Below are 16,251 nucleotides of genomic sequence, written 5' to 3'. Positions count from 1 at the left end.
AACAATGATATATGGTTGTGAGGCATGGGCTATTGATAGAGTTGTGCGCAGGATGGTGGATGTGCTGGAAATGAGATGTTTGAGGACAATATGTGTCGTAAGGTGGTTTGATGGAGTAAGTAATGAAAGGGTAAGAGAGATGTGTGGTAATAAAAAGAGTGTGGTTGAGAGAGCAGAAGAGGGTGTTTTGAAATGGTTTGGTCACATGGAGAGAATGAGTGAGGAAAGATTGACAAAGAGGATACATGTGTCAGAGGTGGAGGGAACAAGAAGTGGAGACCAAATTAGAGTTGGAAATATGGAGTGAAAAAGATTTTGAGTGATCGGGGCCTGAACATGCAGGAAGGTGAAAGGCGTGCAAGGAATAGAGTAAATTGGAACGATGTGGTATACTGGGGTTGATGTGCTGTCAATGGATTGAACCAGGGCATGTGAAGCGTCTGGGGTAAACCATGGAAAGTTCTGTGGGGCCTGGATGTGGAAAGGGAGCTGTGGTTTTGGTGCATTATATATGACAGCTAGAGATTGAGTGTGAATGAATGTGGTCTTTGTTGTCTTTTCCTAGTGCTACTTCATGCACATGCAGAAGGAGGGGGTTGTTATTTCATGTGTGGCGGGGTGGCGACGGGAATGAATAAGGGCAGACAGTATGAATTATGTACATGTGTATATATGTATATGTCTGTGTGTGTATATATATATGTATACGTTGAGATGTATAGGTATGTATATGTGCATGTGTGGACGTGTATGTATATATATGTGTATGTAAGGGGGCTGGGCCATTCTTTCGTCTGTTTCCTTGCGCTACCTAGCTAATGCGGGAGACAGCGACAAAGTATAATAAATAAAATGAATAAGACAAGAGAACAAATGGGAACATCGGTGAAGGGGGCAAGTGGGGAGGTAATAACAGCTAGTGATGAAGAGAGTATTTTGAAGGTTTGTTGAATGTGTTGGATGTTAGAGAGGCAGATACAGGGTATTTTGGTTGGGCATGGTGTGCGATGTGAGAGGGTCAGGGAGAATGGTTTGGTAAAGAGAGAAGAGGAAGTGAAAGCTTTGCAGAAGATGAAATTCGGCTAGGCAGTGAGTTTGGATGGTATTGCAGAGGAATGTATCAAAAAAGGTGGTGAATGTGTTGTTGATTGGTTGGTAAAAATATTCAATGTATGTATGGACCATGAAAAAGTGCCTGAGGATTGGCGGAATGCATGCATAGTGCCATGATACAAAGGCAAAGGGGATAAGGGTGAGTGTTCAAACTACAGAGGCATAAGTTTGTTGACTATTCCTGGGAAATCATATTGGAGGGTATTGATTGAGAGGGTGAAGGCATGTACAGAGCATCAGACTGGGGAAGAGCAGTGTGGTTTCAGAAGTGGTAGAGGATGTGTGGATTAGGTGTTTGCTTTGAAGAATATGTGTGAGAAATACTTAGAAAAACAGATGGATTTGTATGTAGCATTTATGGATCTGGAGAAGGCATATGATAGGATTGATATACATGCTTTGTGGAAGGTTTTAAGAGTATATGGTGTGGGAGGTAAGTTGCTAGAAGCAGTGAAAAGTTTTTACCAAGGATGTAAGGCTTATGTAAGAGTAAGAAGAGAGGAGAGTGATTGGTTCCTAGTGAATATCAGTTTGCAGCAGGGGTGCGTGATATCCCCATGGTTGTTTAATTTGTTTATGGATGGGGTGGTTAGGGAGGTAAATGCAAGTGCTTTGGAGAGAGGGGCAAGTATGCAGTCTGTTGGGGATGAGAGGGCCTGGGAAATGAGTCAGTTGTTGTTTGCTGATGAGACAGCTCTAGTGGCTGATTCGTGTGAGAAACTGCAGAAGTTGGTGACTGAGTTTGGAAAAGTGTGTGAAAGGAGAAAGTTGAGAGTAAATGTGAATAAGAGCAAAGTTATTAGGTTCAGTACGGTTGAGGGAGAAGTTAATTGGGAGGTCATTTGAATGAAGAAAAACTGGAGGAATCAAATGAAGAAAAACTGGAGGAAGTGAAGTGTTTTAGATATCTGGGAGTGGATGTAGCAGCAGATGGATCCATGGAAGCAGAAGTGAGTAACACGGTAAGGGAGGGGGGCGAAGGCTCTGGGAGTGATGAAGAATGTGTGGAATGGTAAAACGTTATCTCGGAGAGCTAAAATGGCATTGTTTGAAAGAACAATAGTTCCAACTATGTTACATGGTGGCAAAGCATGGGCTATAGATAAGGTTGTACGTACAAGGGTGGATGTGTTGGAAATGAGATGTTTGAAGACAATATGTGATGTGAGGTGGTTTGATTAAGTAATGAACGGCTAAGGATATATGGAGAAAATGAGTGAGGAAAGCCTGACAATTAGGATGTGTCAGAGGTGGAGGGAGCAAGAAGTGGGGGGTCCAAATTGAAGGTGGAAGGATGGAGTGGAAAAGATCTCGAGCGACTGGGGCCTGAACATACAGGAAGGTGAGAGGTGTGCAAGGAATAGAGTGAATTGGAACAATGTGGTATACCGTGGTCGATGTACTGTTAATGGACTGAACCAGGGCATGAGGAGCGTCTGGGGTAAACCATGGAAAGGTCTATGGAGCCTGGATGTGGACAGGGAGTTGTGGTTTTGGTGCATTACACATGACAGCTAGTGACTGAGTGTGAATGAATGTGACCTTTTTTGTCTGTTTTCCTAGCACTACCTTGATGAAGTGGGGGGTAGTGATGCTGTTTCCTGTGGGGCTGGGTAGCGACAGGAATGGATGAAGGCAACCAAGTATGAATATGTACATGTGTATATATGTATATGTTATGTCATTATTTCTTATTCTATTTATTATACTTTGTCGCTATCTCCCTTGTTAGCGAGGTAGTGCAAGGAAACAGATGAAAGAATGGCCCAACCCACCCACATACACATGTATATACATACACGTCCACACATGCACATATACATACCTATACATCTCAATGTTTACATATATATACACACACAGACATATAGATATATACACGTGTATATAATTCATAGTCTGCCTTTATTCATTCCCATTGCCAACCTGCCACAAATGAAATAACAACCCCCTCCCCCTGCATGTGTGCGACGTAGCGCTAGGAAAAGACAACAAAGGCCACATTCGTTTACACTCAGTCTCTAGCTGTCATGTATAATGCACCAAAACCACAGCTCCCTTTCCACACCCAGGCCCCACAAAACTTTCCTTGGTTTACCCCAGATGCTTCACGTGCCCTGGTTCAATCCACTGACAGCACGTCAACCCCGGTATACCATATCGTTCCAATTCACTCTATTCTTTGCACGCCTTTCACCCTCCTGTATGTTCAGACCCTGATCGCTCAAAATCTTTTTCACTCCATCCTTCCACCTCCAATTTGGTCTCCCACTTCTCGTTCCCTCCACCTCTGACACACATATCCTCTTTGTCAATCTTTCCTCACTCACTCTCTCCATGTGACCAAACAATTTCAATACACCCTCTTCTGCTCTCTCAACCACACTTTTTATTACCACACATCTCTCTTACCCTTTCATTACGTACTCGATCAAATCACCTCAAACCACATATTGTCCTCAAACATCTCATTTCCAACACATCCATCCTCCTCTGCACAACCCTATCTATAGCCCATGCCTCACAACCATATAACATTGTTGGAACCACTATTCCTTCAAACATACCCATTTTTGCTCTCCTACATAACATTCTCACCTTCCACACATTCTTCAATGCTCCTAGAACCTTCGCCCCCTTCCTCAGCAGGGTTGAGGGACAAGTTAACTGGGATGTAAGTTTGAATGGAGAAAAATTGGAGGAAGTGAAGTGCTTTAGATATCTGGGAGTGGACTCAGCAGCAGATGGAACCATGGAAGCGGAAGTAAGTCACACAGTGAGGGTGGGGGTGAAGGTTCTGGGAGCAATGAAGAATGTGTGGAAGGAGAAAACCTGATCTCGGAGAGAAAAAATACGCTGTCTCCCGCATCAGAGAGGTAGCACAAGGAAACAGACGAAGAATGGCCCATCCACTTATATACACATATATGTACACAAATGCCAACAAACAAACATATTCATATTAACATGTACATATATAAATACATATACATATCAACATATACACATATACATACACATACGAGGACATGTACATACATACACATGTACATATTTATACTTGCTTGCCTTCATCCATTCCTGGCACTACCCACCCCACAGGAAACAGCATCACTACTCCTTCAGTGAGGTAGTGCTTGGAAAACAGACAAAAAAGGCCACATTTGTTCATACTCAGTCTCTAGCTGTCATGTGTAATGCATCAAAACTGCAGCTCCCTATCCACTTCCAGGCCCAACAGACCTTTCCATGGTTTACCTCAGTCGTTTCATATGCCCTGGTTCAGACTAATGACAGCATGTTGACCCTGATGTACCACATCGTTCCAATTCACTCTATTCCTCGCGCGTCTCTCACCCGCCTGTAGGTTCAGGCCCCGATTGCTAAAAATACTTTTCACACCATCCTTCCACCTCCAATTTGGTCTCCTGCTTCTCCTTGTTCCTTTCACCTCTGACATAGATATGCTGTATCCTGCATTAGCAACATAAAGCCAGGAACTAAGAAAAAGGCCTCATTCACTTAAATCCATTCTCTAGCTGTCCTATGCAATGTATCGAAGCCATAGCCTTCTATCCAAAACCAGGAACCACAGACCTTTCCATGGATTTCCCATGGATGATTCACATACTATGGTTCAGTTCACTGATGGCATGTCATCCTCTACACAATATACTGCTCCAATACACTCCTCTCATGCAAGCCTTTCATCCTCCATCATGTTCAGGCCCCAGGCATTCAATATCTTATTCAATCCATCCTTCCATCTCTAATCTGGTCTTCCCCTTCTCCTTGTCTTCTTCACTTCCAACACATGTATCCTTCCTGGCTACAGGAGCCTCTAAAAATGTTCCGGGTAGAGCCAGAACTCTTTCACAGAAATTAGTTCGGGGGTAATTATAAATAAATATATGGGTGCATGTGTTTGTGTAGAACAAAGTCAAGGATAACTGCACACAATAATGCAGACAGCATCCATAAACCTAAAAATCTGTATAATAGTATAGAATGTGCAGTAGATTTAGCCCCTTAAGTTTAGAACTCCCTCCCTGTGCAGTACAGATACATAATTACAACAAAATCAAAAGTGCATTTCACACCATGAACAAAGAAAAATTAACACTTATGATTCAAAGAGTTACACAACATCCTACCTTTTGTTTGGGATGATTGACATCTTTGGTTCTATATGACTTCTACAACCATAAATTCGTGGCATGAAGGCAATCTCAATGCGATGAAGGTATGCCACCCAAAGCTTAAAAACAGTTTCCTTGAAGCGTGGTGAGGCTCCAAGACCACACAATGCCTTAGTCCATTCATGGAGTATGACATTAAATGCATCGTAAGTCGTCCAGCTGTTTAGTTGTTCCTCTGAAACCGCATAAAATATATATATATATATATTTTTTTTTTTATACTTTGTCGCTGTCTCCTGCGTTTGCGAGGTAGCGCAAGGAAACAGACGAAAGATATGACCCAACCCCCCCCCCCATACACATGTATATACATACGTCCACCCACGCAAATATACATACCTACACAGCTTTCCATGGTTTACCCCAGACGCTTCACATGCCTTGATTCAATCCACTGACAGCACGTCAACCCCGGTATACCACATCGCTCCAATTCACTCTATTCCTTGCCCTCCTTTCACCCTCCTGCATGTTCAGGCCCCGATCACACAAAATCTTTTTCACTCCATCTTTCCACCTCCAATTTGGTCTCCCTCTTCTCCTTGCTCCCTCCACCTCCGACACATATATCCTCTTGGTCAATCTTTCCTCACTCATCCTCTCCATGTGCCCAAACCACTTCAAAACACCCTCTTCTGCTCTCTCAACCACGCTCTTTTTATTTCCACACATCTCTCTTACCCTTACGTTACTCACTCGATCAAACCACCTCACACAACACATTGTCCTCAAACATCTCATTTCCAGCACATCCATCCTCCTGCGCACAACTCTATCCATAGCCCACGCCTCACAACCATACAACATTGTTGGAACCACTATTCCTTCAAACATACCCATTTTTGCTTTCCGAGATAATGTTCTCGACTTCCACACATTCTTCAAGGCCCCCAGAATTTTCGCCCCCTCCCCCAACCTATGATCCACTTCCGCTTCCATGGTTCCATCTGCTGCCAGATCCACTCCCAGATATCTAAAACACTTCACTTCCTCCAGTTTTTCTCCATTCAAACTCACCTCCCAATTGACTTGACCCTCAACCCTACTGTACCTAATAACCTTGCTCTTATTCACATTTACTCTTAACTTTCTTCTTCCACACACTTTACCAAACTCAGTCACCAGCTTCTGCAGTTTCTCACATGAATCAGCCACCAGCGCTGTATCATCAGCGAACAACAACTGACTCACTTCCCAAGCTCTCTCATCCCCAACAGACTTCATACTTGCCCCTCTTTCCAAAACTCTTGCATTTACCTCCCTAACAACCCCATCCATAAACAAATTAAACAACCATGGAGACATCACACACCCCTGCCGCAAACCTACATTCACTGAGAACCAATCACTTTCCTCTCTTCCTACACGTACACATGCCTTACATCCTTGATAAAAACTTTTCACTGCTTCTAACAACTTTCCTCCCACACCATATATTCTTAATACCTTCCACAGAGCATCTCTATCAACTCTATCATATGCCTTCTCCAGATCCATAAATGCTACATACAAATCCATTTGCTTTTCTAAGTATTTCTCACATACATTCTTCAAAGCAAACACCTGATCCACACATCCTCTACCACTTCTGAAACCACACTGCTCTTCCCCAGTCTGATGCTCTGTACATGCCTTCACCCTCTCAATCAATACCCTCCCATATAATTTACCAGGAATACTCAACAAACTTATACCTCTGTAATTTGAGCACTCACTCTTATCCCCTTTGCCTTTGTACAATGGCACTATGCACGCATTCCGCCAATCCTCAGGCACCTCACCATGAGTCATACATACATTAAATAACCTTACCAACCAGTCAACAATACAGTCACCCCCTTTTTTAATAAATTCCACTGCAATACCATCCAAACCTGCTGCCTTGCCGGCTTTCATCTTCCGCAAAGCTTTCACTACCTCTTCTCTGTTTACCAAATCATTTTCCCTAACCCTCTCACTTTGCACACCACCTCGACCAAAACACCCTATATCTGCCACTCTATCATCAAACACATTCAACAAACCTTCAAAATACTCACTCCATCTCCCTCTCACATCACCACTACTTGTTATCACCTCCCCATTTGCGCCCTTCACTGAAGTTCCCATTTGCTCCCTTGTCTTACGCACTTTATTTACCTCCTTCCAGAACATCTTTTTATTCTCCCTAAAATTTAATGATACTCTCTCACCCCAACTCTCATTTGCCCTTTTTTTCACCTCTTGCACCTTTCTCTTGACCTCCTGTCTCTTTCTTTTATACATCTCCCACTCAATTGCATTTTTTCCCTCCAAAAATCGTCCAAATGCCTCTTTCTTCTCTTTCACTAATACTCTTCCTTCTTCATCCCACCACTCACTACCCTTTCTAATCAACCCACCTCCCACTCTTCTCATGCCACAAGCATCTTTTGCGCAATCCATCACTGATTCCCTAAATACATCCCATTCCTCCCCCACTCCCCTTGCTTCCATATACATATATATATATATATATATATCCCTGAGGATATGGGAGAAAGAATACTTCCCATGTATTCCCTGTGTGTCGTAGAAGAGACTAAAAGGGAAGAGAGCGGGGGGCTGGAAATCCTCCCCTCTCGTTTTTTTTTATTTTCCAAAAGAAGGAACAGAGAAAGGGGCCAGGTAAGAATATTCCCTCAAAGGCCCAGTCCTCTGTTCTTAACACTACCTCGCTAACGTGGGAAATGGCGAATAGTATGATATATATATATATATATATATATATATATATATATTATATCATAATTTTATTTTGCTTTGTCGCTGTCTCCTGCGTTTGCGAGGTAGCGCAAGGAAACAGACGAAAGAAAATGGCCCAACTCACCCCCATACACAATGTACACACATACATGCCCACACATGCGAATATACATACCCTATACATCCCAATGTACACATATATATACAAACACAGACACATACATATATACCCATGCACACAATTCACACAGTCTGCCCCTATTCATTCCCATCGCCACCTCGCCACACATGGAATACCATCGCCCCTCCCCCCTCATGTGTGCGAGGTAGCACTAGGAAAAGACAACAAAGGCCCCATTCGTTCACACTCAGTCTCCAGCTGTCACGCAATAATGCCCGAAACCACAGCTCCCTTTCCACATCCAGGCCCCACACAACTTTCCATGGTTTACCCCAGACGCTTCACATGCCCTGATTCAATCCACTGACAGCACGTCAACCCCGGTATACCACATCGATCCAATTCACTCTATTCCTTGCCCTCCTTTCACCCTCCTGCATGTTCAGGCCCCGATCACACAAAATCTTTTTCACTACAGCTTTCCACCTCCAATTTGGTCTCCCACTTCTCCTAGTTCCCTCCACCTCCGACACATATATCCTCTTGGTCAATCTTTCCTCACTCATTCTCTCCATGTGCCCAAACCATTTCAAAACACCCTCTTCTGCTCTCTCAACCACGCTCTTTTTATTTCCACACATCTCTCTTACCCTTACGTTACTTACTCGATCAAACCACCTCACACCACACATTGTCCTCAAACATCTCATTTCCAGCACATCCATCCTCCTGCGCACATCTCTATCCATAGCCCACGCCTCGCAACCATACAACATTGTTGGAACCACTATTCCTTCAAACATACCCATTTTTGCTTTCCGAGATAATGTTCTCGACTTCCACACATTTTTCAAGGCTCCCAAAATTTTGGCCCCCTCCCCCACCCTATGATCCACTTCCGCTTCCATGGTTCCATCCGCTGACAGATCCACTCCCAGATATCTAAAACACTTCACTTCCTCCAGTTTTTCTCCATTCAAACTCACCTCCCAATTGACTTGACCCTCACCCCTACTGTACCTAATAACCTTGCTCTTATTCACATTTACTCTTAACTTTCCTCTTCCACACACTTTACCAAACTCAGTCACCAGCTTCTGCAGTTTCTCACATGAATCAGCCACCAGCGCTGTATCATATATATATATATATATATATATATATATATATATATATATATATATATATATATATATATATATATATATATATATATTTAGGGGAGAAAGAATACTTCCCACGTATTCCCTGCGTGTCGTAGAAGGCGACTAAAAGGGGAGGGAGCGGGTGGCTGGAAATCCTCCCCTCTCGTTTTTTTTTTTTTTTTTTTTTCTAATTTTCCAAAAGAAGGAACAGAGAAGGGGGCCAGGTGAGGATATTCCCTCTAAGGCCCAGTCCTCTGTTCTTAACGCTACCTCGCTAATGCGGGAAATGGCGAATAGTATGAAAAAAAAAAAAAAAAAAAAAATATATATAAAAAATAATTTATTTATTTTTTTTTTTTTGCTTTGTCGCTGTCTCCCGTGTTTGCGAGGTAGCGCAAGGAAACAGACGAAAGAAATGGCCCAACCCACCCCCATACACATGTATATACATACGTCCACACACGCAAATATACATACCTACACAGCTTTCCATGGTTTACCCCAGACGCTTCACATGCCCTGATTCAATCCACTGACAGCACGTCAACCCCGGTATACCACATCGATCCAATTCACTTTATTCCTTGCCCTCCTTTCACCCTCCTGCATGTTCAGGCCCCGATCACACAAAATCTTTTTCACTTCATCTTTCCACCTCCAATTTGGTCTCCCACTTCTCCTTGTTCCCTCCACCTCCGACACATATATCCTCTTGGTCAATCTTTCCTCACTCATTCTCTCCATGTGCCCAAACCATTTCAAAACACCCTCTTCTGCTCTCTCAACCACGCTCTTTTTATTTCCACACATCTCTCTTACCCTTACGTTACTTACTCGATCAAACCACCTCACACCACACATTGTCCTCAAACATCTCATTTCCAGCACATCCATTCTCCTGCGTACAACTCTATCCAAAGCCCACGCCTCGCAACCATACAACATTGTTGGAACCACTATTCCTTCAAACATACCCATTTTTGCTTTCCGAGATAATGTTCTCGACTTCCACACATTCTTCAAGGCTTCCAGGATTTTCGCCCCCTCCCCCACCCTATGATCCACTTCCGCTTCCATGGTTCCATCCGCTGCTAGATCCACTCCCAGATATCTAAAACACTTTACTTCCTCCAGTTTTTCTCCATTCAAACTTACCTCCCAATTGACTTGACCCTCAACCCTACTGTACCTAATTACCTTGCTCTTATTCACATTTACTCTTAACTTTCTTCTTTCACACACTTTACCAAACTCAGTCACCAGCTTCTGCAGTTTCTCACATGAATCAGCCACCAGCGCTGTATCATCAGCGAACAACAACTGACTCACTTCCCAAGCTCTCTCATCCCCAACAGACTTCATACTTGCCCCTCTTTCCAAAACTCTTGCATTCCCCTCCCTAACAACCCCATCCATAAACAAATTAAACAACCATGGAGACATCACACACCCTTGCCGCAAACCTACAATCACACACACACATATATATATATATATATATATATATATATATATATATATATATATATATATATATATATATATATATATCTATCACCCAACACTATAACCCGGTCTCGTGCATCAAAACCACTAACACACTCATTCAGCTGCTCCCAAAACACTTGCCTCTCATGATCTTTCTTCTCATGCCCAGGTGCATATGCACCAATAATCACCCATCTCTCTCCATCTACTCTCAGTTTTACCCATATTAATCGAGAATTTACTTTCTTACATTCTATCACATACTTCCACAACTCCTGTTTCAGGAGTACTGCTACTCCTTCCCTTGCTCTTGTCCTCTCACTAACCCCTGACTTTACTCCCAAGACATTCCCAAACCACTCTTCCCCTTTACCCTTGAGCTTTGTTTCACTCAGAGCCAAAACATCCAGGTTCCTTTCCTCAAACATACTACCTATCTCTCCTTTTTTCACATCTTGGTTACATCCACACACATTTAGGCACCCCAATCTGAGATTTCGAGGAGGATGAGCACTCCCCGCGTGACTCCTTCTGTTTCCCATTTTAGAAAGTTAAAAAAATACAAGGAGGGGAGGATTTCTGAATGCAAAGGTGAGTAATGTGGCAGTTGAGGGAATAATTGGTATACATGGGGTGTTCAGTGTTGTAAATGGAAATGGTGAAGAGCTTGTAGATTTATGTGCTGAAAAAGGACTGATGATTGGGAATACCTGGTTTAAAAAGCGAGATATACATAAGTATACTTATGTAAGTAGGAGAGATGGCCAGAGAGCGTTATTGGATTACGTGTTAATTGACAGGCGCACGAAAGAGAGACTTTTGATTGTAAATGTGCTGAGAGGTGAAACTGAACGGATGTCTGATCATTATCTTGTGGAGGCTAAGGTGAAGATTTGTATGGGTTTTCAGAAAAGAAGAGTGAATGTTGGGGTGAAGAGGGTGGTGAGAGTAAGTGAGCTTGGGAAGGAGACTTGTGTGAAGAAGTACCAGGAGAGACTGAGTACAGAATGGAAAAAGGTGAGAACAATGGAAGTAAGGGGAGTGGGGGAGGAATGGGATGTATTTAGGGAATCAGTGATGGATTGCGCAAAAGATGCTTGTGGCATGAGAAGAGTGGGAGGTGGGTTGATTAGAAAGGGTAGTGAGTGGTGGGACGAAGAAGTAAGAGTATTAGTGAAAGAGAAGAGAGAGGCATTTGGACGATTTTTGCAGGGAAAAAATGAAATTGAGTGGGAGACGTATAAAAGAAAGAGACAGGAGGTCAAGAGAAAGGTGCAAGAGGTGAAAAAAAGGGCAAATGAGAGTTGGGGTGAGAGAGTATCATTAAATTTTAGGGAGAATAAAAAGATGTTCTGGAAGGAGGTAAATAAAGTGCGTAAGACAAGGGAGCAAATGGGAACTTCAGTGAAGGGCGCAAATGGGGAGGTGATAAGTAGTGGTGATGTGAGAAGGAGATGGAGTGAGTATTTTGAAGGTTTGTTGAATGTGTTTGATGATAGAGTGGCAGATATAGGGCGTTTTGGTCGAGGTGGTGTGCAAAGTGCGAGGGTTAGGGAAAATGGTAAACAGAGTTGGTAAACAGAGAAGAGGTAGTAAAAGCTTTGCGGAAGATGAAAGCCGGCAAGGCAGCAGGTTTGGATGGTATTGCAGTGGAATTTATTAAAAAAGGGGGTGACTGTATTGTTGACTGTTTGGTAAGGTTATTTAATGTATGTATGACTCATGGTGAGGTGCCTGAGGATTGGCGGAATGCATGCATAGTGCCATTGTACAAAGGCAAAGGGTATAAGAGTGAGTGCTCAAATTACAGAGGTATAAGTTTGTTGAGTATTCCTGGCAAATTATATGGGAGGGTATTGATTGAGAGGGTGAAGGCATGTACAGAGCATCAGATTGGGGAAGAGCAGTGTGGTTTCAGAAGTGGTAGAGGATGTGTGGATCAGGTGTTTGCTTTGAAGAATGTATGTGAGAAATACTTAGAAAAGCAAATGGATTTGTATGTAGCATTTATGGATCTGGAGAAGGCATATGATAGAGTTGATAGAGATGCTCTGTGGAAGGTATTAAGAATATATGGTGTGGGAGGAAAGTTGTTAGAAGCAGTGAAAAGTTTTTATCGAGGATGTAAGGCATGTGTACGTGTAGGAAGAGAGGAAAGTGATTGGTTCTCAGTGAATGTAGGTTTGCGGCAGGGGTGTGTGATGTCTCCATGGTTGTTTAATTTGTTTATGGATGGGGTTGTTAGGGAGGTGAATGCAAGAGTTTTGGAAAGAGGGGCAAGTATGAAGTCTGTTGGGGATGAGAGAGCTTGGGAAGTGAGTCAGTTGTTGTTCGCTGATGATACAGCGCTGGTGGCTGATTCATGTGAGAAACTGCAGAAGCTGGTGACTGAGTTTGGTAAAGTGTGGGAAAGAAGAAAGTTGAGAGTAAATGTGAATAAGAGCAAGGTTATTAGGTACAGTAGGGTTGAGGGTCAAGTCAATTGGGAGGTAAGTTTGAATGGAGAAAAACTGGAGGAAGTGAAGTGTTTTGGATATCTGGGAGTGGATTTGGCAGCGGATGGAACCATGGAAGCAGAAGTCAATCATAGGGTGGGGGAGGGGCCGAAAATTCTGGGAGCCTTGAAGAATGTGTGGAAGTCGAGAATATTATCTCGGAGAGCAAAAATGGGTATGTTTGAAGGAATAGTGGTTCCAACAATGTTGTATGGTTGCGAGGCGTGGGCTATGGATAGAGTTGTGCACAGGAGGGTGGATGTGCTGGAAATGAGATGTTTGAGGATAATATGTGGTGTGAGGAGGTTTGATCGAGTAAGTAATAATAGGGTAAGAGAGATGTGTGGAAATAAAAAGAGTGTGGTTGAGAGAGCAGAAGAGGATGTTTTGAAATGGTTTGGTCTCATGGAGAGAATGAGTGAGGAAAGATTGACCAAGAGGATATATGTGTCAGAGGTGGAGGGAACGAGGAGAAGTGGGAGACCAAATTTGAGGTGGAAAGATGGAGTGAAAAAGATTTTGAGTGATTGGGGCCTGAACATGCAGGAGAAAGAAAGGCGGGCAAGGAATAGAGTGAATTGGAATGACGTGGTATACCGGGGTCGACGTGCTGTTAATGGATTGAACCAGGGCATGTGAAGCATCTGGGGTAAACCACGGAAAGTTCTGTGGGGCGTGGATGTGTAAAGGGAGCTGTGGTTTCGGTGCATTATTGCAAGACAGCTAGAGACTGAGTGTGAACGAATGGGGCCTTAGTTGTCTTTTCCTAGCGCTACCCCGCACACATGAGGGGGGAGGGCGTTGTTATTTCATGTGTGGCGAGGTGGCAATGGGAATGAATAAAGGCAGAAAGTATGAATTATGTACATGTGTATATATGTATATGTCTGTGTGTGTATATATATATATATATATGTATACGTTGAGATGTACAGGTATGTATATTTGCGTGTGTAGACGTGTATGTATTTACATGTGTATGTGGGTGGGTTGGGCCATTCTTTCGTCTGTTTCCTTGCACTACCTTGCTAACACGGGAGACAGCGACAAAGCAAATACATATATATACATATATATATATATATATACATAAAGGGGAAGAGTGGTTTGGGAATGTCTTGGGAGTAAAGTCAGGGGTTAGTGAGAGGACAAGAGCAAGGGAAGGAGTAGCAGTACTCCTGAAACAGGAGTTGTGGGAGTATGTGATAAAATGTAAGAAAGTAAATTCTCGATTAATATGGGTAAAACTGAAAGTTGATGGAGAGAGATGGGTGATTATTGGTGCATATGCACCTGGGCATGAGAAAAAGATCATGAGAGGCAAGTGTTTTGGGAGCAGCTAAATGAGTGTGTTAGTGGTTTTGATGCACAAGACCAGGTTATAGTGATGGGTGATTTGAATGCAAAGGTGAGTAATGTGGCAGTTGAGGGAATAATTGGTATACATGGGGTGTTCAGTGTTGTAAATGGAAATGGTGAAGAGCTTGTAGATTTATGTGCTGAAAAAGGACTGGTGATTGGGAATACCTGGTTTAAAAAGCGAGATATACATAAGCGTAGGTATGTAAGTAGGAGAGATGGCCAGAGAGCGTTATTGGATTACGTGTTAAATGACAGGCGCGCGAGAGAGACTTTTGGATGTTAATGTGCTGAGAGGTGAAAACTGGACGGATGTCTGAAACATTATCTTGTGGAGGCTAAGGTGAAGATTTGTATGGGTTTTCAGAAAAGAAGAGTGAATGTTGGGGTGAAGAGGGTGGTGAGAGTAAGTGAGCATGGAAAGGAGACTTGTGTGAGAAAGTACCAGGAGAGACTGAGTACAGAATGGAAAAAGGTGAGAACAATGGAAGTAAGGGGAGTGGGGGAGGAATGGGATGTATTTAGGGAATCAGTGATGGATGCGCAAAAGATGCTTGTGGCATGAGAAGTGGGGTGGGTTGATTAGAAAGGGTAGTAGTGGTGGGAGAAGAAGTAGTATTGTAAAAGAGAAAGAGAGGCATTTGGACGTTTTTTCGGGAAAAAAATGAAAGAGTGGGAGAGTTAAAAGAAAGAGAAGAGGCAAGAGAAAGGTGAAGAGGGAAAAAAGGGAAATGGAGTTGGGGTGAGGAGTATCTTTAAAATTTTTAGGGAAAATAAAAAGGTTTGGAAGGAGGTAAATAAGTGCTAAGACAAGGGGCAAATGGGAATTCAGGAAGGGGCAAAGGGGGAGGTGTAAAAAGTATGGTGATGTGAGAAGGAGATGGAGTGGTTTTTTGAAGGTTTGTTGAATGTGTTTATGTAGAGTGGCAGTAAGGGGTTTTTGAGGTGGTGTGAAAAGTGAGAGGGTTGGGAAAATTTTGGTAAAAGAGAAGAGGTAGTAAAGCTTTGGGAAGAGAAAGGGCAAGGCAGAGGTTTGGTGGTTTTGCAGTGGTTTTTTTTAAAAAAAGGGGGGTTGACTGTATTTTTGTGGTTGGTAAGGTTTTTTAAATTATGTATGATCATGGTGGGTCCCTGAGGTTTGGCGGAATGCTGATAGTGCCATTGTACAAAGGAAGGGAAAAGAGTGGTGCTAAAAATTTACAGGGGTATAGTTTGTTGAGTTTTCCCGGGAAAATTTATATGGGGGGGTATTGATGAGAGGGTGAAGGTGTCAGAGCATCAGATGGGGGGAAAAAGCATTTGGTTTTTTTCGAGTGGTAGAGGATGTGGGATAGGTGTTTGCTTTGAAGAATGTTTGAAAATATTTAGAAAAAAATGGATTTGATGTAGCATTTATGGATCTGGAGAAGGCATTGATGAGTTGATAGAGATGCTCTGTGGAATTTTTAAGAATATATGGTGTGGGAGGTAAGTTGTTAGAAGCAGTGAAAAAGTTTTCATTGAGGATGTAAGGCATGTGTAAGTGTAGGAAGAGAGGAAAGTGATTGGTTCTCAGTGAATGTAGGTTTGCGGCAGGGGTGTGTGATGTCTCCATGGTTGTTTAATTT

General features: G+C 42.8%; 1 protein-coding gene across 1 annotated transcript in view; it reads right to left on the bottom strand.

Annotated features, from left to right (window-relative positions):
- The window catches only part of LOC139752081 (uncharacterized), a 91,320-nt gene that overhangs the window by 39,140 nt on the left and 35,929 nt on the right, over positions 1-16,251 (bottom strand). The window contains exon 3 of the mRNA XM_071667941.1: positions 5,268-5,487. Within this exon, the coding sequence (XP_071524042.1) occupies positions 5,268-5,487 (220 nt within the window). The remainder of the gene's footprint in view (positions 1-5,267; positions 5,488-16,251) is intronic.

The sequence above is a fragment of the Panulirus ornatus genome, chromosome 2 (genome assembly GCF_036320965.1).
Source record: "Panulirus ornatus isolate Po-2019 chromosome 2, ASM3632096v1, whole genome shotgun sequence".
In the NCBI taxonomy this organism is placed as follows: Eukaryota; Metazoa; Arthropoda; class Malacostraca; order Decapoda; family Palinuridae; genus Panulirus; species Panulirus ornatus.
Note: the sequence above shows the minus strand (reverse complement) of the source record. Positions and strands in the feature narration are given on the sequence as shown.